This window comes from Ochotona curzoniae, unplaced genomic scaffold (assembly GCF_017591425.1).
Source record: "Ochotona curzoniae isolate NIBS_2020 unplaced genomic scaffold, NIBS_Ocur_1.0 contig_2688, whole genome shotgun sequence".
NCBI classification, from domain to species: Eukaryota; Metazoa; Chordata; class Mammalia; order Lagomorpha; family Ochotonidae; genus Ochotona; species Ochotona curzoniae.
Window position 1 is genome coordinate 5548131 of NW_024465553.1, and position 16110 is coordinate 5564240.

The 16110-nt window shown below is 55.8% G+C and overlaps 1 protein-coding gene across 2 annotated transcripts; it reads right to left on the reverse strand.

The window, feature by feature from the left end:
- Positions 1-707: 707 nt before the first annotated feature.
- LOC121153106 (alpha-1-antiproteinase F-like) lies at positions 708-8682 on the reverse strand. 2 transcript variants are annotated; one of them, XM_040975565.1, is made up of 6 exons: positions 8615-8682; positions 3447-4081; positions 2408-2478; positions 2208-2317; positions 1724-1871; positions 708-970 (listed from the first exon to the last, which is right to left on the reverse strand). In XM_040975565.1, exons 2-6 carry the CDS (start codon positions 4075-4077, stop codon positions 779-781), a joined length of 1152 nt encoding a protein of 383 aa, XP_040831499.1. In that variant the 5' UTR covers positions 4078-4081; positions 8615-8682; the 3' UTR covers positions 708-778. The 2 variants fall into 2 exon arrangements, with proteins under 2 accessions (XP_040831499.1, XP_040831498.1); XM_040975564.1 differs by having other exon boundaries at positions 2208-2478.
- Positions 8683-16110: the final 7428 nt, after the last annotated feature.

Sequence of the window (16110 nt, forward strand, 5' to 3'; positions counted from 1 at the left end):
GGTCATGGATTCCAGCCAAGGGACTCTGAAGGAGTTCTCAGGACCACCTCCATGCAGCCTTGGCCTCAGCAGGGAGAACACAATGGGACCATGAGCTAGGCGGGGAAGCAGCAGAACCCACCAGGCCTGCGTGCCATTTGGTGGCTGGGAGACCTGCGGGGGAGAGCTTCGCTGGGCCTCGGCGTCTGCCTCCATAAGCTGGTGCTGCAGCCTGGTGAAGAGGGTGGGGTGAGGGTGTGTCCACTGAGTGCACAGGAGGGGTCTGAGCCTACACTGTACCCTCCTCTTTCTATCTCAGGTTCATGCCAACTCCAGGGAGCTCCAAGAGGTCTGTGATTTCACTGAGGTCACCCAGCAGGCAGGGGGCAAAGTCTGATCTTGAATTCAAGTCCCCAACCGCCTGGATCTGCCAGACCTAAGGTGCCCAGAGGCCATAGGGTCTATGGCCACTGGAGGTCTTACTTAGGGGGGTAGTGGCTGTGAAGTGCCAGGAGGAGGAACGGTGAAGCTGCAGGTGTTTCCCCACTTTGACCTGTGGGACCCAACCCAGAGCTTTATGCCCACCTGCATCACTGAGAGTTGGGAAGGTGGTGGGCTGCAGGATGCACTCTCTGGAACCAGCACCCTCCTGGGTGCTGACCTGAGACAGTGACCCAAGTCCATGCCCAGGCCCCAGGCACACAGGGACACTCGGAGACCATGGGTGAGGGGTGCATGCAGGGCAGGTCGGACTTTAATGTGCTCAAGGTAGGGGGGGACAAGGCTGAGCAGGTGGCTGTCAGTGCTGGGTGGGGTCCACCACTTTCCCCACAAACAGAGGACTCTTGATGTCGTGGCTGTAGATGATGAACAGAAAGGGCCTGTCAAAAAGGACACTTTCAGGTATCCTCGCCGGTATTACGTCCAGAACTGTGACCCCGACAGCCTCTGTTCCTTTCTCATCCATGGTCAGCACCGCCTTGTGTTTCCCCTGGAGGGTAGAAAACAGATCTGTGAGCTGAACCTGCGCTCTCCCCATCCAGTCAGCATGAGGCCCCAAGTGGGCACCATATCCTGGAGGCCCCACATGGACTTCTTGCTGCTGGACGGTACTGCCTGTCCCATTCCTCCCCGCTGTGTGCTCACACAACCTCCCCCTCTCTCCATGCCCTCTCTGCACCCTTCCCTCTCAGTCCATCAGACCCCTTCCTGACCCCCACCTCTCAGCCCTCTCAGACCCCAGAGGGGGACAATGGCCTCATCCTCCCCAAGTGTCTCTCCAAATCCCCTTTCTCACCAATGCTCTAAGGTCCTTGGGCACAAGGGCTCTGAAGGTGGCCTTCCCAGTGCCCAGTGTGTCCCCATGAGTGTGCAACTAAGACCTGCACCCCACTGGCTCTCTGGCCTCTCAATGCCACTGAGCAGCTGAACCGAGTGGCACCAGCAGCCCCCCATGCCACAGAGGGAGGGCAAGAGGTCCTTGAAGGCATGGACCTATTTCTCTGTGTAAACGCAGGGATGTTGAAGCCCACAGACTAGCAGGCTGTTGAGTCAGGAGTCACCAGCCTGAGCTCAGGGGAGGTCCTTGCCAGCTCCTCCCCAGCTCTGTCACCTGACACTTCCTGTCCTAGTGCATCAGGTGCATCCTTGGGAGCAGCCAGGTCTGCACCTGCTGTGTCCTTGCTGCCTCCTCCAGCCTCATGTCTGGGACAGCTTCAGATGGCAGTCCGTGGGGTGGCCTTACCTGGGACAGCTTCAGAGGTACCTGCTCCGTGATCCCTGAGAAGTCAGCCCCGTTGCTGAAGACACGGGTGATGCCCAATTTGCTCAACAAGGGTTTCAGTTCATAGTTTCCAGAAATGGAGAGTTTGGGTAAATGGAGATTGATAGGGCTGTCACACAGGAAAGACAACAGGAGCTATTGAGGTATTTCTCCAGTCTTCTGGGACCACCCAACCTGCCCAGGGTTTCTCTCCTCCTTGTCTCCCTCCCCAACACCCGCATGGCTGTCAACCTCTTAGCTACCACTGCACACCTGGGTACTGAGCCTTTCTCACAGCCTAGCTGCCACTCCCTGCACTGAGCCCTCGGCTCACTCCTTTCTCCGTAAGCGCAGAGCATGCATAGCAGCAGTGTCCCTCCCGCCTCGGCCTCTGGCGGTGACCTCACTCCTGGCATGGCTCAGTCATTTCCTGGGGACTCCCGGGCAGGCCTGGGTGGGGAGTCACCTCCGGTCCTCTTTCACCAAGAACTTGGCAATGAGCTCTTTGTTGAGCGTTTTCTCCAGGTGTTGCAGCTTCCCGTCGTCAGGCAGGAAGAAGAGGGCAGTGACGTTTCCCTGGTAGGGCATGAGCAGCACCTGACTGGCCAGAGTGCTGCAGCGAAACACACCAAATGTGCCCAAGCGTGTCATCATGGGCACCCTCACCGTGGTCGTCGCATTTATGTGGAAGTCCTCCTCCGTGGTGAGCTCTGGGTCAAAAGTCTTCTCCCACGTCCCTGGTGGAAGAGAAAAAAAGGGTTTGAACACCAGCTGGTCTGGGACTGGCACTGGGATGTGTGCCACATGCCTCACAGGGCCTTGGCCTTGTCTGAGAAAAGGGCTCCAATCATCCATGCACACGGGTGAGAGGAAGCCTCCAGGAGCCCTGCACCCAGGGGTTGTCCATGCCTGCACCTGTAAGGCATGTCCTCCGCAGAGGCGAGAGGAACCTGCTCCCGGCCATCGGTTGGAGGACTCTAAGCAAGTCCTATTATGGTACCTCCTTGTCTGGGGCTTCCCGGCCCTGGCAAGTGGATGGACAGTTACCACCCAGGTGAGCTCTGGGGGTGCTGCTCCTGGGGTCTTATCCTGGAAGCTGAAGGTGGAATTCAGGGGCACAGGTGGCCTCCCTCTCTAGGACACTGAGAGGATCTCGCCATCAAGCAGCCAGAGCGACAGGTGTCCCGAGACCCTAGGAGCCCCTTTTTCTTTGAAAGGGGGAACAGGAGATAGCTGGGGAGGAGACCATCCCTAAGTCTCAGCAAAGCTGGGAGCTCAGTGGTGCAGGCTCTGGCCTGAGTGTCCTGCACTGCGGGACTCTCCCCTGCAGGGACGGAGCCCCCAGCCTTGACTCCCACAGCCTCCCCTGAATCCTTGTCTGGGATAGGGTTGGGCTGCCTCAGAGTGCCCCATGGCTCTGCCCTCCTGACCTCTCACACACTCAGGGCAGGCAGGCAGGGAGGCCATGAGGTCAGCTGACCACCTACAGTAAGTACTCTGAAAAGTCCAGCAGAGGAATTGATGGTTTTGAGTATTCAGTCCCTTGGGCCTCATACTTCCTTGGTGTTGTCATAAAGTGGATGGAGAAACTGGCATCTGTGCTGTGACACACATGGGCATGACCCATCAAGTAGTGCCAAGCAGAACAACAGGTGACTGGAGACTACTGCAGGGACACCAGCTGAGGCCAGTCGTGTGACCTTACCTTGAAAGTACACGTAATTCAACAGAGAGAGCAGCGTTTCTGGGTCCAGATCTTTCACCATATCCACAATTTTACCCTGGGTCTTCTTCTCCACGTAGCTGTTGACCTTCGTCTTGGCACCCTCAGTGTCTTTGAAGTTGATGAGGAGGGCTTCTGAGTGGTACAGATTCTTGGCATCTTCCAGAAACTTCTCTAGCAGCTTCAGACTCTCGTCCATCACAAGGGTGTTACCAATGAGCAGCTGCAGCTGGCTGTCCAGGTTGTTGGCTTTGTGGAGGAGGTGCTGGAAGCCCTCGTGGATGTCCGCCTCGGCTGTCTCTGTGAGGTTGAACTTGAGGCCCTCCAGGATCTCGGTGTGGGTGTCACCCTTGGCCCCCAAGGACAGCATGGCCAAGGCCAGGGAGATGCTCACCGGGGAGAAGAGGATGTTGGTGGTGTTGGACTGCTGAGCCACCTCACTGTACAAGCTGAAGGCAAAATCAGCCAGGTTGGGGGCGATCTTGTGGCAGGCTGGCTGCTCTTGGTCATGGCTGGAGGGAGTTGTCTCTTGGGTCTCATCAGCCAGGCAGCCAGACAGCAGGCAGCACAGGCCGGCCAGCAGGAGGAGTGCCCGGGAGACAGAGGGTGGCATGGTCCTGAAAGAGAGCACAGCGATGCCAAGCCCTGAGTCAGTGGGGAGTGGAGTGCACCCACTGGCAGCGTCCTTGAGCAACCACGGCCCAGCAGACCTGCAGAGGTACTGAGGCAGCACCAAGCACTTGCAGCATCAGGGGAAAAGAGCAGAGAGACAGCTGGTGAAGCCTGTAATGGCTGTCCTGGGCTGCCTTGGGCGCTGCCCCACCGCTGTGCATCACATGCCTATGGGTGCAAACATAGTGCTGTCCTCTGCTGACCGAGGAGAAACAACAAAACTCAGGGCAATTCGAGCCATGTCCAAGGTCAATGAGAACCAGAATCCCACACCAGAGGTCTGCCCTTGTGAGTCTCACTACAATTGCAGGCACCACAGTCCCCATGTTACAAAGGGGAAACTGAGGCACGGGGGTCAAGAATCACCCTGAAGGCTTCCCTCCAACCCCATTCCTTAAAGGCTCAGAAGACTACCTTGAACCTGGCAGAGCTGTGCTAACCCCCCAGGGTGTCATTCCTTCTTAGTACCCCAAGGGGTCTCTCTGTCTCCCTACTGCATTGCCCCAGAACCTATGAATCCGTGTATCTGTGGCTGATGTTGCCTCACACAGAACGCGGGGAAGAAATAAGAAGGGGAACCGTGGTACCCAACCTTGCTTGGGAGGGATCTGAGAGCAAGCGTTAGAGGGCAGGGCTGCAGGTGTCACCCACTCCAAGGTTTCAGGTGGCAGGAAGGAGAGGACATGTGCTCTGTGTCTGGGAGAGAGACCCCAAGCAGTGGCAAGGCCTGTGGCAAGCCAGCCGGGAGAGCAGGCTCTGCCGAGAGCAGAGAAGTAATCAAGGGCAAAGGCAGTGTCATTCGCAGGCTCCCAGAGCCTACCCTGCCCCACAGCTCTCCTTGTAGCACCAGGCTGCAGGCCCAAAGCCTGCCATCTTCTCTCTTTATGGAAGCCGGGCTCTGAGCTGCTGAGAAATGCACCTGCAGACTCAGCATCACCTGTTTGCATCATACCGGCAAACACTGTCTTCATAGAAAGGAGTGCTTGGGCTGGGGATGTGAAAACCAGAGGGGAAAAAACTTGGGACTAGTAAACTTCTGCAAGCTTATTTCCCATCGACCACCCAACTTTCACAGCTCTGAATGACCCCCAGGGTGCACCATGCATGAGCAAATTTCTGTTTTTCCTCCACCCGTCATTCCATGGGGTCGGAGATGTTAATGGAGGCAGGAGGAATGCTACTTCCCCATGCTGTTGAGTTCTCTCTCATCTCCCGCCCCGATGGTGGTGCTATCCTGGGGTAGATGGAAATTCTCCCACTCTGCATGGCTCAGTGGCCAGGTGGGAACTGGGTTTCCACAGGTGAGGATGCCAGATTCTCCCAAGGGCCCCAGGGCTGGGGGCTGTGGAGGCCCCCTGAAACTCCCAGCCCTGCAGGGTCACAACTTCTCACTTGGCCTTAGGAGGCATCTTGAGGAGGGGCCCTGCTCTGCCAGCTGCGCCGATGGGGCTATGGGGAAATGATGTGCAATCACACTAGGCTCTTGGTGAGACGGCTGGCACTCTGGGGGAACTGCTGTGGGCGGGTGTTGGAACCACCTCCAGGAGGAGGGAAGTGGGAGGGACCCTCCTGCTAGGGGGGCTGCTGGCTCAGGGAAGGATGGAGAGGATCTGAAGCTGGGATGAGTGGTTTGAGATGGGTTACCCTATCCTGGGTGTCCCATCAGCTGTCTGGTTTCTTCCTTTTACAGTCAAGATTCCAAGGCCCAGAGAGGGCCCTGGCATGGATGCAACCACAGCAAGTCAGTGGGAAAGCTGGGACCAAGGACCAGCACTGTGGTATAATGAGTTAAGCTGCTGCCTGCAATGCTACCATCTGAAACAAGTGCTGGTTTAAGTTTGTATCCAGCGCAGCTCCCTGCAAATGGGCCGAGGAAAGCAGTGGAATTTGGCCCAAATGCTTGGGCTCCTGCACCCATGCAGGAAACTTGGATGTCGCTCCAGATTCCTGGCTTTGGTCTGACTCCAGCCCCCGCCGCTGCAGCCTTTTGGGGATGTGACGCAGCAAAGGGAAGACTTCTCTGTCTCTGTAACTCTGATAAACTAATAAATCTTCAAAAGCCAGGACCAGTCTTGGTTTTCTCATGAACTAAATTAACCTTGTCCTGGGACTCAGACTGGGAGCGTCAGTGGCGCCTCCTAAGTGGTCAGTGTTAGTCCCCTGTTGGGTAAATAGCACTCCCCAGCCCTTTCAGCCCTGGAGGGCCTCCAGCCGAGGCCCCAGCCTGCACCCTCAACCTGCAATCCTCAACAGCTGAGGATCCAACCGGGAAGAGAAAGCAGCTGGGGCAGCACTGCAGCTCAGACGAGGAGACCTCGCTCTATTCTGGAAGACCAACCGCAGGGGCTGACCTTGGCTGTGTTTCTGGAGTCTGGGGCAGGGAAACAAGAGGTGAGCTGTCCGGGCCAGGTTCCCAAGGTGCCCTTCTGGGAATACAACCTGAGCTTCCTGGAGAAAGGGAGCTTTCAGGGCTGTGACTTTAGCACAAGGTCACAACCTGTTGAAATCCAGCAGGAAATACACCCCCATGGAAGTCATCCCGCCCCCTCCCTGTGGGCTGTTGGCTTTAGGCAAATGACCTCTCTTTTTTGAACATCATTTCCTGTCTGCCCATGGGAGAAAGGAATCTTGAGATGGGTAGATTTGAGAACAGATAAGCAAGGCCAAGGGCAGGCGGGCACCCAACAGCTGGGGATGTGCCAGGTGGGGTCAGCAGCTCTCACCCCCATCTGAATTCCTGGGTGCACCTGCTCCCAGGCACCCACACACAGTTTGGACTAAACCTGGGTACTGGCAGACTTCCTTCTGGCCAATTGCCACACTCCCGGGACCAGAGGGGGTTCCTGTCCACCCAGCAGTAAACTGCCACTGAGTCAGCAATTCCTGCTTCTTGCCTGATGCTAGTCTTAGCAAGCATCAACACTGGCGCCGTGTGGTGTCATGCTGACCACACACTGGCTGCTTTGTATGTGCCATGTCCTCTGATCTTCCCAAACAGGTGGAATGCATCCTTATTCTCGTTTTATAGATGGAAAAATGGAGGTCCAAAGAGGTCAGGTAGCTCACGAGAAACTCCCAGCTAGTTGCTTACAGGATTTCTTCGCAGACACTCTCCCTGTGGACAGCACACAAAGCTGAAGCCAGAAGAGTTGGAACAGGAGACCCGAGGGTCACATGTGTGTCCCATGTGGGAATCTGGCCACGAAAGCGTTAAGTTCTCACCCTTGTTCTGGTGATGGGATGGGGGGTTGATTGGGAAGAGGGTGGGAGTTATCTGTGTTTTGCCCATGAGAGCAGAAAGCTTGTGAAACTAGGTCAAAAAGTGCCCAAGGAGGCTTCAAGGCCAGTTCAGGCTCCCTGATCCCCAGCAGGTGCCTGAGAGCTGAATCCATGTTGCCAGCAGGTAGGCTGGGGTCAGGGCTATGGCATTTGAAGCTCAGTGCCCGAGTCTGAAGCCTAGGAGGTGTGTGATTTGGGACATCTCTAAGATAGGAATAATTGCAATGACCACCTCACTAGGTTGCAGTGCATCCCGAATGCATTGGTATGTTCCCTGTGAGGTGGGCACTGGGGCAGGGGTTAGGGTGCGGCTTGGCAAGCCCACATCCCATGCCAGAAGGCCTGGTCCTGCATCTTAGCTCAGCTCCTGTCTCTAGCCTCCTGCTAACATGTACCCTGCATAGCAGCAGTGGTGAGGCCTCAGTTTGGCTGGGACCCTGTAACCCACATGGGAGATCTGGCTTGTGCTCCCGGCCCAACCCCTGTTGTTGCAAGCATTTGTGGAACCAGCCAGCAGATAAGACTGCTCCCTCCCCCTCTTTCTCTCTCTCGCTCTCTCCCCTGTCTCTGCCTACCAAATAAACACACAGTTTTAAAAATACATGCACCAAGCTTAGAAGTGGCCTGGCTCGGAACAAGGATCTAGGACAAGCCACTCAAACCCCTAGGAAGGATAATGTCCCCGCTGGGGGATTCGGGGTGGTATGCACGATAGGTCCACTGTGCATGCAGAGCCCCATTCTGGGACCCTGAGCTGCCATTCCTGGCTGTCTCACACAGGGGAGGAGGAAGGCTAGGAGCCCAGGCTGCTCCCTACCTTGCTTTGAGTCCGCTTTCTCGACTACAGAGAGGGCAAGGATGCGACAAAGGCCTGGCTGGACCCAGGAGCTGTGTGAACCAAGCTCTGCTCCGCCTGAGGCCTTGGGACCTTGGTGTCAGACACCTTCTTCCACTTGGCTGATGCAGCTTGCTAATTCCTGGGAGGAGCCAGGCAGGCATGGGGCAGGCTTGGAGAAAGAGCGCACCTCAGCTGCTGTTGCTATGATGACGGAACGATTGGGCACTGCCAGCTTCTCCTGCTGCCATGGGGACACTGTCCAGTCACCCCTCTCCACCACCCCTGCACCACCGCCTGCTGCCTGCCAGGGGATCCGCAGGCCCCTCAAGAGCTCATCATCTCCCCGGGAATGCATACTTACACGAACTCCTGATCCCTTGGCCAATGGAAGTGAGCGAGGATGAGAGACAAAGCACTGTTGTGGTCCGTATTTAAGCAGTGACTGCGGAGGGGTGATGGGGCGGCTGCTGGTGAACATTAACCAAGGTCATGTCAGTTATCACAGGAGCAAACAGGGTCTAAGTCCACTGGCCAGGCACCCAGGCGCCCACCCATTCTGCGTGCATCGGCATGGAAGGCACACAGCTCTCTGCTCCCTGGCTGCAAGGCACTCACTGTTGCTGGCACATCAGCCACCATGTGCAGTGCCCAAGGTGGGATGGGTGCAAGAGTTGGATAAGCTCATTCCTCTGCTGGCCCTTGGTTCTCAGCAGGAAATCTTCAGTGGCTGGCCCACCTGGAGCAAACTCCACCATTTCCTGAGCCACCCACCCTCAGTGCCTGCTGCTGAGGACTCATGACGGTTGAGTGGGATGTGAGACCATTTGACAGATGAGGAAAATGAGACTCCAAGCAGTGAGATTGCTCTTGCAAACTCACCATGCCAGCCACTTCTAGGGCCAGAGAGAAAATCTGCAGAGGAGAGCTGGGCTGCCTTGAGAAAAGCGCACCACCTCTCTGAACACGGGGGCATTTCCACCTGCACCTCAGCAGGTTGGAGCCATCCCTAAGCCTGGTTGCCAGGAACGTAGACAACACCCTGGAGAATGTGCCAGACCTGGCGTGCTCTTTTTGCTGCATGTGGCCGGCCGCTGTCTGGCCTGCACGGTCCCCACTACATGCTGATCTGAGCTGGACAATGTTCACTTCCTGGATGCCCCTGTTTCTGGCTCATGGAAGGCCAGGGAAACCCCATGTACAACTTGGATTGCCTTGGGACTTGGGAGAACACAGTTGTGGCTGTGCAAACCCCATCACCCGCCCATGACTTTGATCCCCTATAAAAAGCATGGCCACCTGCTCTCTCGGCCACCCAGTGCTCCCATGACTGTGCACCCAGCAGGAACTTGCTCAATGGAGGATGAATATGTCTTCGTCCCGTGTCTGATCCCCTGTCGCATTTGCAAGGCGCACACAACTTCTGCCCTGGAGAACTGCCACACCATGTGCTGTGCACCCTCACATTAACCTCCCCATGCCTAACACTACTGTAACAAAAGTACATACCTTTTTGGAGAGCAGGAACTCAAGGTCTACTCACAGCCCGGTGTCAGGCATCCCCAGGTCAAGGGATGTCCCTGTTGTCCCCTGCAATGAGGTGGGGGGACGTTTCAGGAACTTCCTTGGAGGTATTGCCATCTCCAGAACTTTCAGCATGCACCTGTCTTACCCAAAGTGGAACACAGGACTCCCACCTGCCCAGCTTCACCCTCTGTGCCTTCAAAGGCGCCAGTCTTCCCCCTGGGAACCTCAGTGTGCAGCTGTTCACAGGGCACCGAGCAGCTGACTGCACGTCTCCTCCCCTCCTTGGGCCCTACGTGGACAGCAGGGCCACCTCCCCTGTCCCCCTCAAGCGACTCGTGCAGTTCTTGTACCTGGGATTCCTGATAGCGCTGAGTGGCAGTCAGGCCTCCTGTGGCTGTCAGCAGCATGTCCCTCTGCGGCTCTGGGACTCCGAGGGCTGCCATGTCCCAAGGCTGTGAGTGGGCCCAGTCACAGCTCTCTGCCTACTGAAGAGGAAGGAAGCCCAGCTGGTACAGACAGCAGGTCCAGGAGGGGGGAGGGATGAGGCAGGAAGGGCCCTGCCCTTTGCCAAGCGGACACCAGGTGGCCCTTCCTGGCCCAGGCTGTTGTGTGTGGTACCTGCCGCTGTGCCTGCCATGCCCCGAATGCTGAGCTTCTGTGGGAGGGACAGCTGCACAGGCTTGAGGAGGCATAGGAATGAAGATCTCATCCTTCTGGCATGGAGCCTGGCACTCTCCTGGCAGGACTCCTGGAAGATGTGCATACACAGGCCAAGTTGGGAGGTCTGTCTGCCCAAGGAAATGTGTGTTATAGGCCCTGGCTGAGAGCACAGTGGGTACTGGTGTGGGCAGCATTGGGGCAAGCTAAGGCTCCAGGGTTTGCTGTCTTCCTTCTTGGGTCTGGCATCCCCCCTACACACCCGGTGTCCAGGGTGGAAAGCCCCTCCACTGTAACTATCAGTTACAACATTTGGAGGCAAATGCATCATGGGAAAATCCAGTGGGATAGAGGAAAATAGAGAGCAACTGGGGAGACCTCCACTGCCTAGAGAGGGGAGCCCATGGTGTGGGCTGGGGTCTGTAGCCAGGAAGAGAGTTGGGGGCAGGTGTGCAAGGGCCTTTGGGTCATGTGAGTCAGGAGAGTGAGGGGCAGAACTCAGAGGAGCTGGATCTACTAGCCATGCTGCTGGGGAGGGATGGGGCCCGGTCTGTGCCACCTACCCTGCCACCCCACCCCTGGCCCTGCCCTGTACTGCTCCCTTCCTACTTAACTCCATCCTCAGGAGTTAAGTGTCTGGGTCCAGCTCAGCCCTTCACCACTCTTTGTGCCTCAGACTCAGTGCCTTTCACCAGGGCTGTGAAGAGCCGATAGGACGGCAGCAGGTAAATCCTTCTGGCAGCTTCTGGCTTCTGAGTGGCCCTCAGCCGGTGCCCACCACGGCAGGACCTTCGGGGCTGTGTGCGGGGTCCCGGCAGCCTCTGGGTCAGGCCTGTGCAGTGTGAGCAGGGGATGGTAGCTGCATTTGGCCGCAGACTTGGGGTCCAGGCACAGCTCAAAGCCACGCTGGGATTTTTCCCTAAAGGGCCAATACTTCACAGCTGCATTTGTTTTGTTTCCACATCCTTCCAAGCACCTGAGCTGAGCAAGGGTGTAGGGCAGCTGCAGCTACACGCACTTGGAAACCTCAGTTTGCTTATCTGTCAAGTGGGAGCATCGGCCAAGGGCTCACACAGCTGTGCTGAGGTTTACTTGCATTGAGGAGGATGTGGAGCACAGAGCCTGTTGGGAGAGTCGTGGACACTCGGGTCTGTCTTCACAAGCGGCCGGGTGAGTCGGTGTTCAGCCTTCCTTTGCCTCCTCCAGCGTCTTGTAAGTGTGCTACCTCGCAACATCCTGGGGCCCCTCTTGCCTTCTGTGCAAAGTTTCCAGCTGCTTCCTGTTGGGCGTGAGTGGCTTCTGCCTTCCCCTCCTCCTGGCTCAGAGCAAAATGAAGCGTATCTATGTCACACGGCAATGCTGTGAACAAAGGACATCAAAGCACACGGGTACTTGTTAACACGGGTACAGCTGAGGCTTTCTTACAGGTGACTTCACTTTCACTCAAACTTCACTCTTGCGAGGTTCTGGACTGCAAAGGTCGACAGGAACTTGCAGCTTTTAAAACTCCATACACCTCGCACAATAGCCCAATTGCTAAATCCTTGCCTTGCATCCCCTGGGATCCCATTTGGATGCCAGTTCATACCCAAGCTGTTCTACTTCCCATCCAGCTCCCTGCTTGTGGCCTGGGAAAGCAGTAGAGGATGGCCCAAAACCTGGAGACCATGGACCTGCACAGGAGACCCATAAGAAGCTCCTGGCTTCAGATCAGTTCAGCTCCAGCCGTTGCGGCCACTTGGAGAATGAACCAGTGAATGGAAAATCTTCCTCTCTGTATCTCCTCTCTGCATTTCTGTCTTTCTAATAATAATGAAAAATAATATTTTTTAAGAAAAAAGAGAGGCTCCATGTGCCCTGAGTGGTTACATTTTTGATGTCTCTTTGACAGTCAAATTGTCCTGTCTTTCCCAGTAAGACAAGAGGAATGCTGTTACAAGAGCCCCATTCCTGCTGACTTTTCACATTTGTCACATCACCCCAAAGGCCATAGCTTCCGTGGTGGCCGTGTCCAGGTGAGGATGGGAGCAGGGCTGATGAGGGTTCTTTCAGAAACAGCTGGCAGGTCTGGGGACACAGGGCCCACCCTTGAGCAGGCCAGGAAGGATCTGGGAGGACCCTAAAGCTTGTGAACAGGAGGCTCAGGGCCTGCGTAGGCGGCCTGGGTCACAGCCACAAAAGATTCCTAGAATTTGCTCAACCTGGACCCGGGCTGCAAAGGTTGCCACTGGCCTTGTCTGCTTCCTGTTGACTCTGAAGGCTTCTGTTTGTGTGATGTTGAGGAGCCACTGGCTGTGGTCATGCAGCCAAGCAGATCCCCAAGCTGCCCCTCAACAAAGGACGTATCGCCGCTCCCATCGTGCCTGGTAACTCTATGTGCTTGCCACCTACATGGTGGGCACAAACCCCCAAGGTCCTGTGTGACAATGGCATGGAGAGTTGCCACGATGCGTCCCTCCCTTCTGCCCATCCTCTCCTCCGCCTTGCTCACTGCTGCCCCATTGCTGCCCGCACCCCTTTAACACGTGGTAACAACTGGCAATTAACGAGTGCCTAGCACGCATCTCTAGCTGTTCCATCTGATCTTTACATTCAGCCCAGAAGGAGATGGACATGTATTCCCAGTTTGCTTGGGAGACCACTGAGTCTTAACGATATCCAGCAGCCAGCCTCAGGGCACTGGGAGTTGAGAGCAGGTGGAGGGAGGAGGGTTGTTTTTCTTTTAACGGAATTGTATTTATTTCAAAGTTCCACAGAGGGAGAGACAGAGGAATAAAGATATGTTCTATCTTCCAGCTCATTCCCTAAAAGGGCACAGTGGCTGGGGTAGCCCCAAGACCCTCTGCTGCTTTCTCAGGCCCATTAGCAGAAAGCCAGATGGGAAGTGGAACAGCCAGGCTCAACCTGGCACCCAAATGGGCTGTTGGTGTTACAGGTAATGATTCGACTGAAGGCTGACTCCGCTGAGGTAATGATTCAAACAGGCCGTATGGCTCCGAAGCTTGGGAGCAACACGCAGGGCTGGGGACTGAGTGTGCCCACCTCTGCTTTAATTCACAGCACCAAGTAGGTGGTGCAAGGTGACCAGAGCGAGGAAGCAGATGCGGCAGGCTTCTGTTTGGTGCTAAGGTGTCTAGGCAGGGTAGGGTGGAAAAATCCTTGAGACTGCTCAGAACTCATGGAAGGCATGTGTGTGCTGAGGGTTAAAAAAAAGACACAAGGGCTGCTTTGTTCTCTGAGCTTCAACCACTGAGCCGAGAGGAGACCGTGGCAGTTTGCCTGAGTCACAGCCAAACCTGAGGCAAGAGGCAGACAGGAAGGAGCTGCAGTCCCCCAGCAGCTGGCCCGTGTGCTGCTGCGTCCTGCTCCGTCCTCCCCATGGCTCCTCCTCCAGCTCAGTCTGGGCAGTTCAGGGCCCTGTGACCTTGGCCTCCCTGCCCTGGAGCTGAACAGCCCAACTCCAACCAAAGCAGCTTGTTTTCCAATTAGCCAATGGTGTGGACTCGTGTACAGCCAACAGCCCTGCACAGAGGTCTCACACTTCCTTTGCAAGTGAGGCCAGAGAAATAGAGCGTGCCAGGGCCGAGGTGACTGTCACACACCACTCTCTGGGCCCTTCCGTCCCTCCACTGTCCCTGTCTTTCCTTTGCAGCACTTTCTTTTCCCAGGTAAGATATCCCTGCCATAAAACCACACGGCCTCACTGCCCTCCTGCACACTCCGCGCCCTTGGCCAGACCAACATCCCCCCAGAAGGGCCCCCTGAGTCCTTTCCGTCAACCACACAACAACTCAGGTTCTGGCATGGTTTCCTCCCAGGGCTTTTGCCTCTTCTAGAACAACAGGCACATGGAACAGCACATGATGGAACCCTGTATCTTTGCCACTTCAGTGGGCTGGAGTGTCCTCTGAGTGGCTGCCTGAGCCAGCAAGGCCCCCGGCTGCTCGCTGGACAATGTTCAATGGAGCATCCACGAGCTGGCAGGCAGCAGCGGTGTCAGCGTGCACTGCTGTCAGTGAGGCTTCCAGAAGCACAGGAGACAGCCATTGCAGGCCACCAGCAGCTGCGGGAGACCTGTGCGTCCCTCTGTCTTACCTGTGGGGTGGGGATGCCACAGCCGTCCTCACTGAGCCACGGCACAGATGGCACTGGGCATCATTTGTGAGACGCCTACCCCCGCCCCTTTGTCTTTTGTCCTTGGACCTGAGGGAGTATTCATTCTTCAGGCAAGTTCAGGTTCAATCATTCCCTGAAACGGGGAACAGGAAAACGATCAGGTATGAAATTGGCAGAGGAATCTGAAATCCCCTGCGGTCGCTCCAAAGCAGTGCCTGGCATGTGGCAGGGCATCTCACAGAGCCTTGAGCAACTGGGTAAACATGGGCTACGTCAACACCGTCACTGCCAGCCACAAGCTCTGTGCAGCAAACAAGCAGGATGCTGCTCTTCTGGCTACTCAGCCCTGGGGTCCCCACGAGGCCCCTATGGGAAGCAAGCAGGGAAGACCTCTCTAAGCAGCACAGGATCAGACGCTGGGGGCTCTGCATCCGGGCATCTAAGGGAAGTGAGGGAGCAGGTGGAGGAATATTCCTCCTTGCCTCCTCCCCCAAGGGCAGTGTTCCTCAGGGTCACCAGGGCAGACAGGGCCATGTCAGGACTGGAGGCAAATATTCCACACACTGCCAGACTCCGAGCCTAACTCCACTCCCACAGGGCTTCTGGGGTTCCTCTTTCTTTTTAAAGTTTATTTACTTTACTTGAGAGTTAAAGTTACAGAGAGAAAGGGAGAGGGAGAGAAAGGGACAGAGCGAAAGAGAGAGATCTTCCATCTGCTGGTTCACTCCCCAAATGGCCGCCATGTCAGGAACTGAGCTGATCTGAAGCCAGAATCCTTGAGCTTCTTCCAGGTCACCCACGTGGGTTTATGCACCCAAGGACTTGGGTCTTCCTCTGTTGCTTTCCTAGGCACATTATTAGGGAATTGGACCTGAAGTGGAGCAGCTGGGACTCAAACCAGTGTCCATCTGGGATACTGGCACTACAAGTGGAGGACTTGTTTTCATACCACTATACCAGCCCCATCCCTTCCTTTCACGAAACCCTCTAGGAAAGCGATGGCCCTGACCCTTTCTGGAGCCATGCAGACTTTGGAAAGATCCCAGGATGTGGAGCCTGGCAAAGCCGTGGACCACTCACTTAACCCCGTGGGGTTTCAGTCCTTATCCGTAAACACAGACACAGTTCCAGGAACTCAGGGTCAGTTGTTGAGACAGAGCACACACATGTACACAGAGGAGGCTGGTCCATAAATGCAATTTCCTTTTTCTCCCCTGTGTCCCTTTCCTGATATTTTGTTTTGCTTTGCACATTAAGAAGCGAGAGAACAAAGCAGTGTACAATATACCACGAGGGGTAACAGCCTGTACACACAGAAAGTTTTGCCACAGATTTCCAGATGTGATCTAAGTCCTGGTTTCAGATTAGATGTGAATGCCTGGGACTGGCATTGGGGCATATCAGGCTAAGCCTCTGCCTGTAGCGTTGGCATCCCATATGGATGTTGGCTCGAGTCCCAGATGCTCCACTTCCAATCCAGCTCCCCAATTGTGGCCTGAGAAAGCAGCAGAAGGTGGCCCGAATGTTTGGATACTTGTACCCACATGGAAACCTAGAAGA

Bases quoted from the DNA above. Each gene is read 5' to 3' on its own strand.
- LOC121153106 (XM_040975564.1), bottom strand. From the start codon at position 4,077: ATGCCACCCTCTGTCTCCCGGGCACTCCTCCTGCTGGCCGGCCTGTGC. The intron at 2,479-3,446 runs GTAAGGTCACAC...CTCTTCCACCAG, and splicing joins GAATTACGTGTACTTTCAAG to GGACGTGGGAGAAGACTTTT. The intron at 971-1,723 runs GTAAGGCCACCC...TCTACCCTCCAG, and splicing joins TACCTCTGAAGCTGTCCCAG to GGGAAACACAAGGCGGTGCT.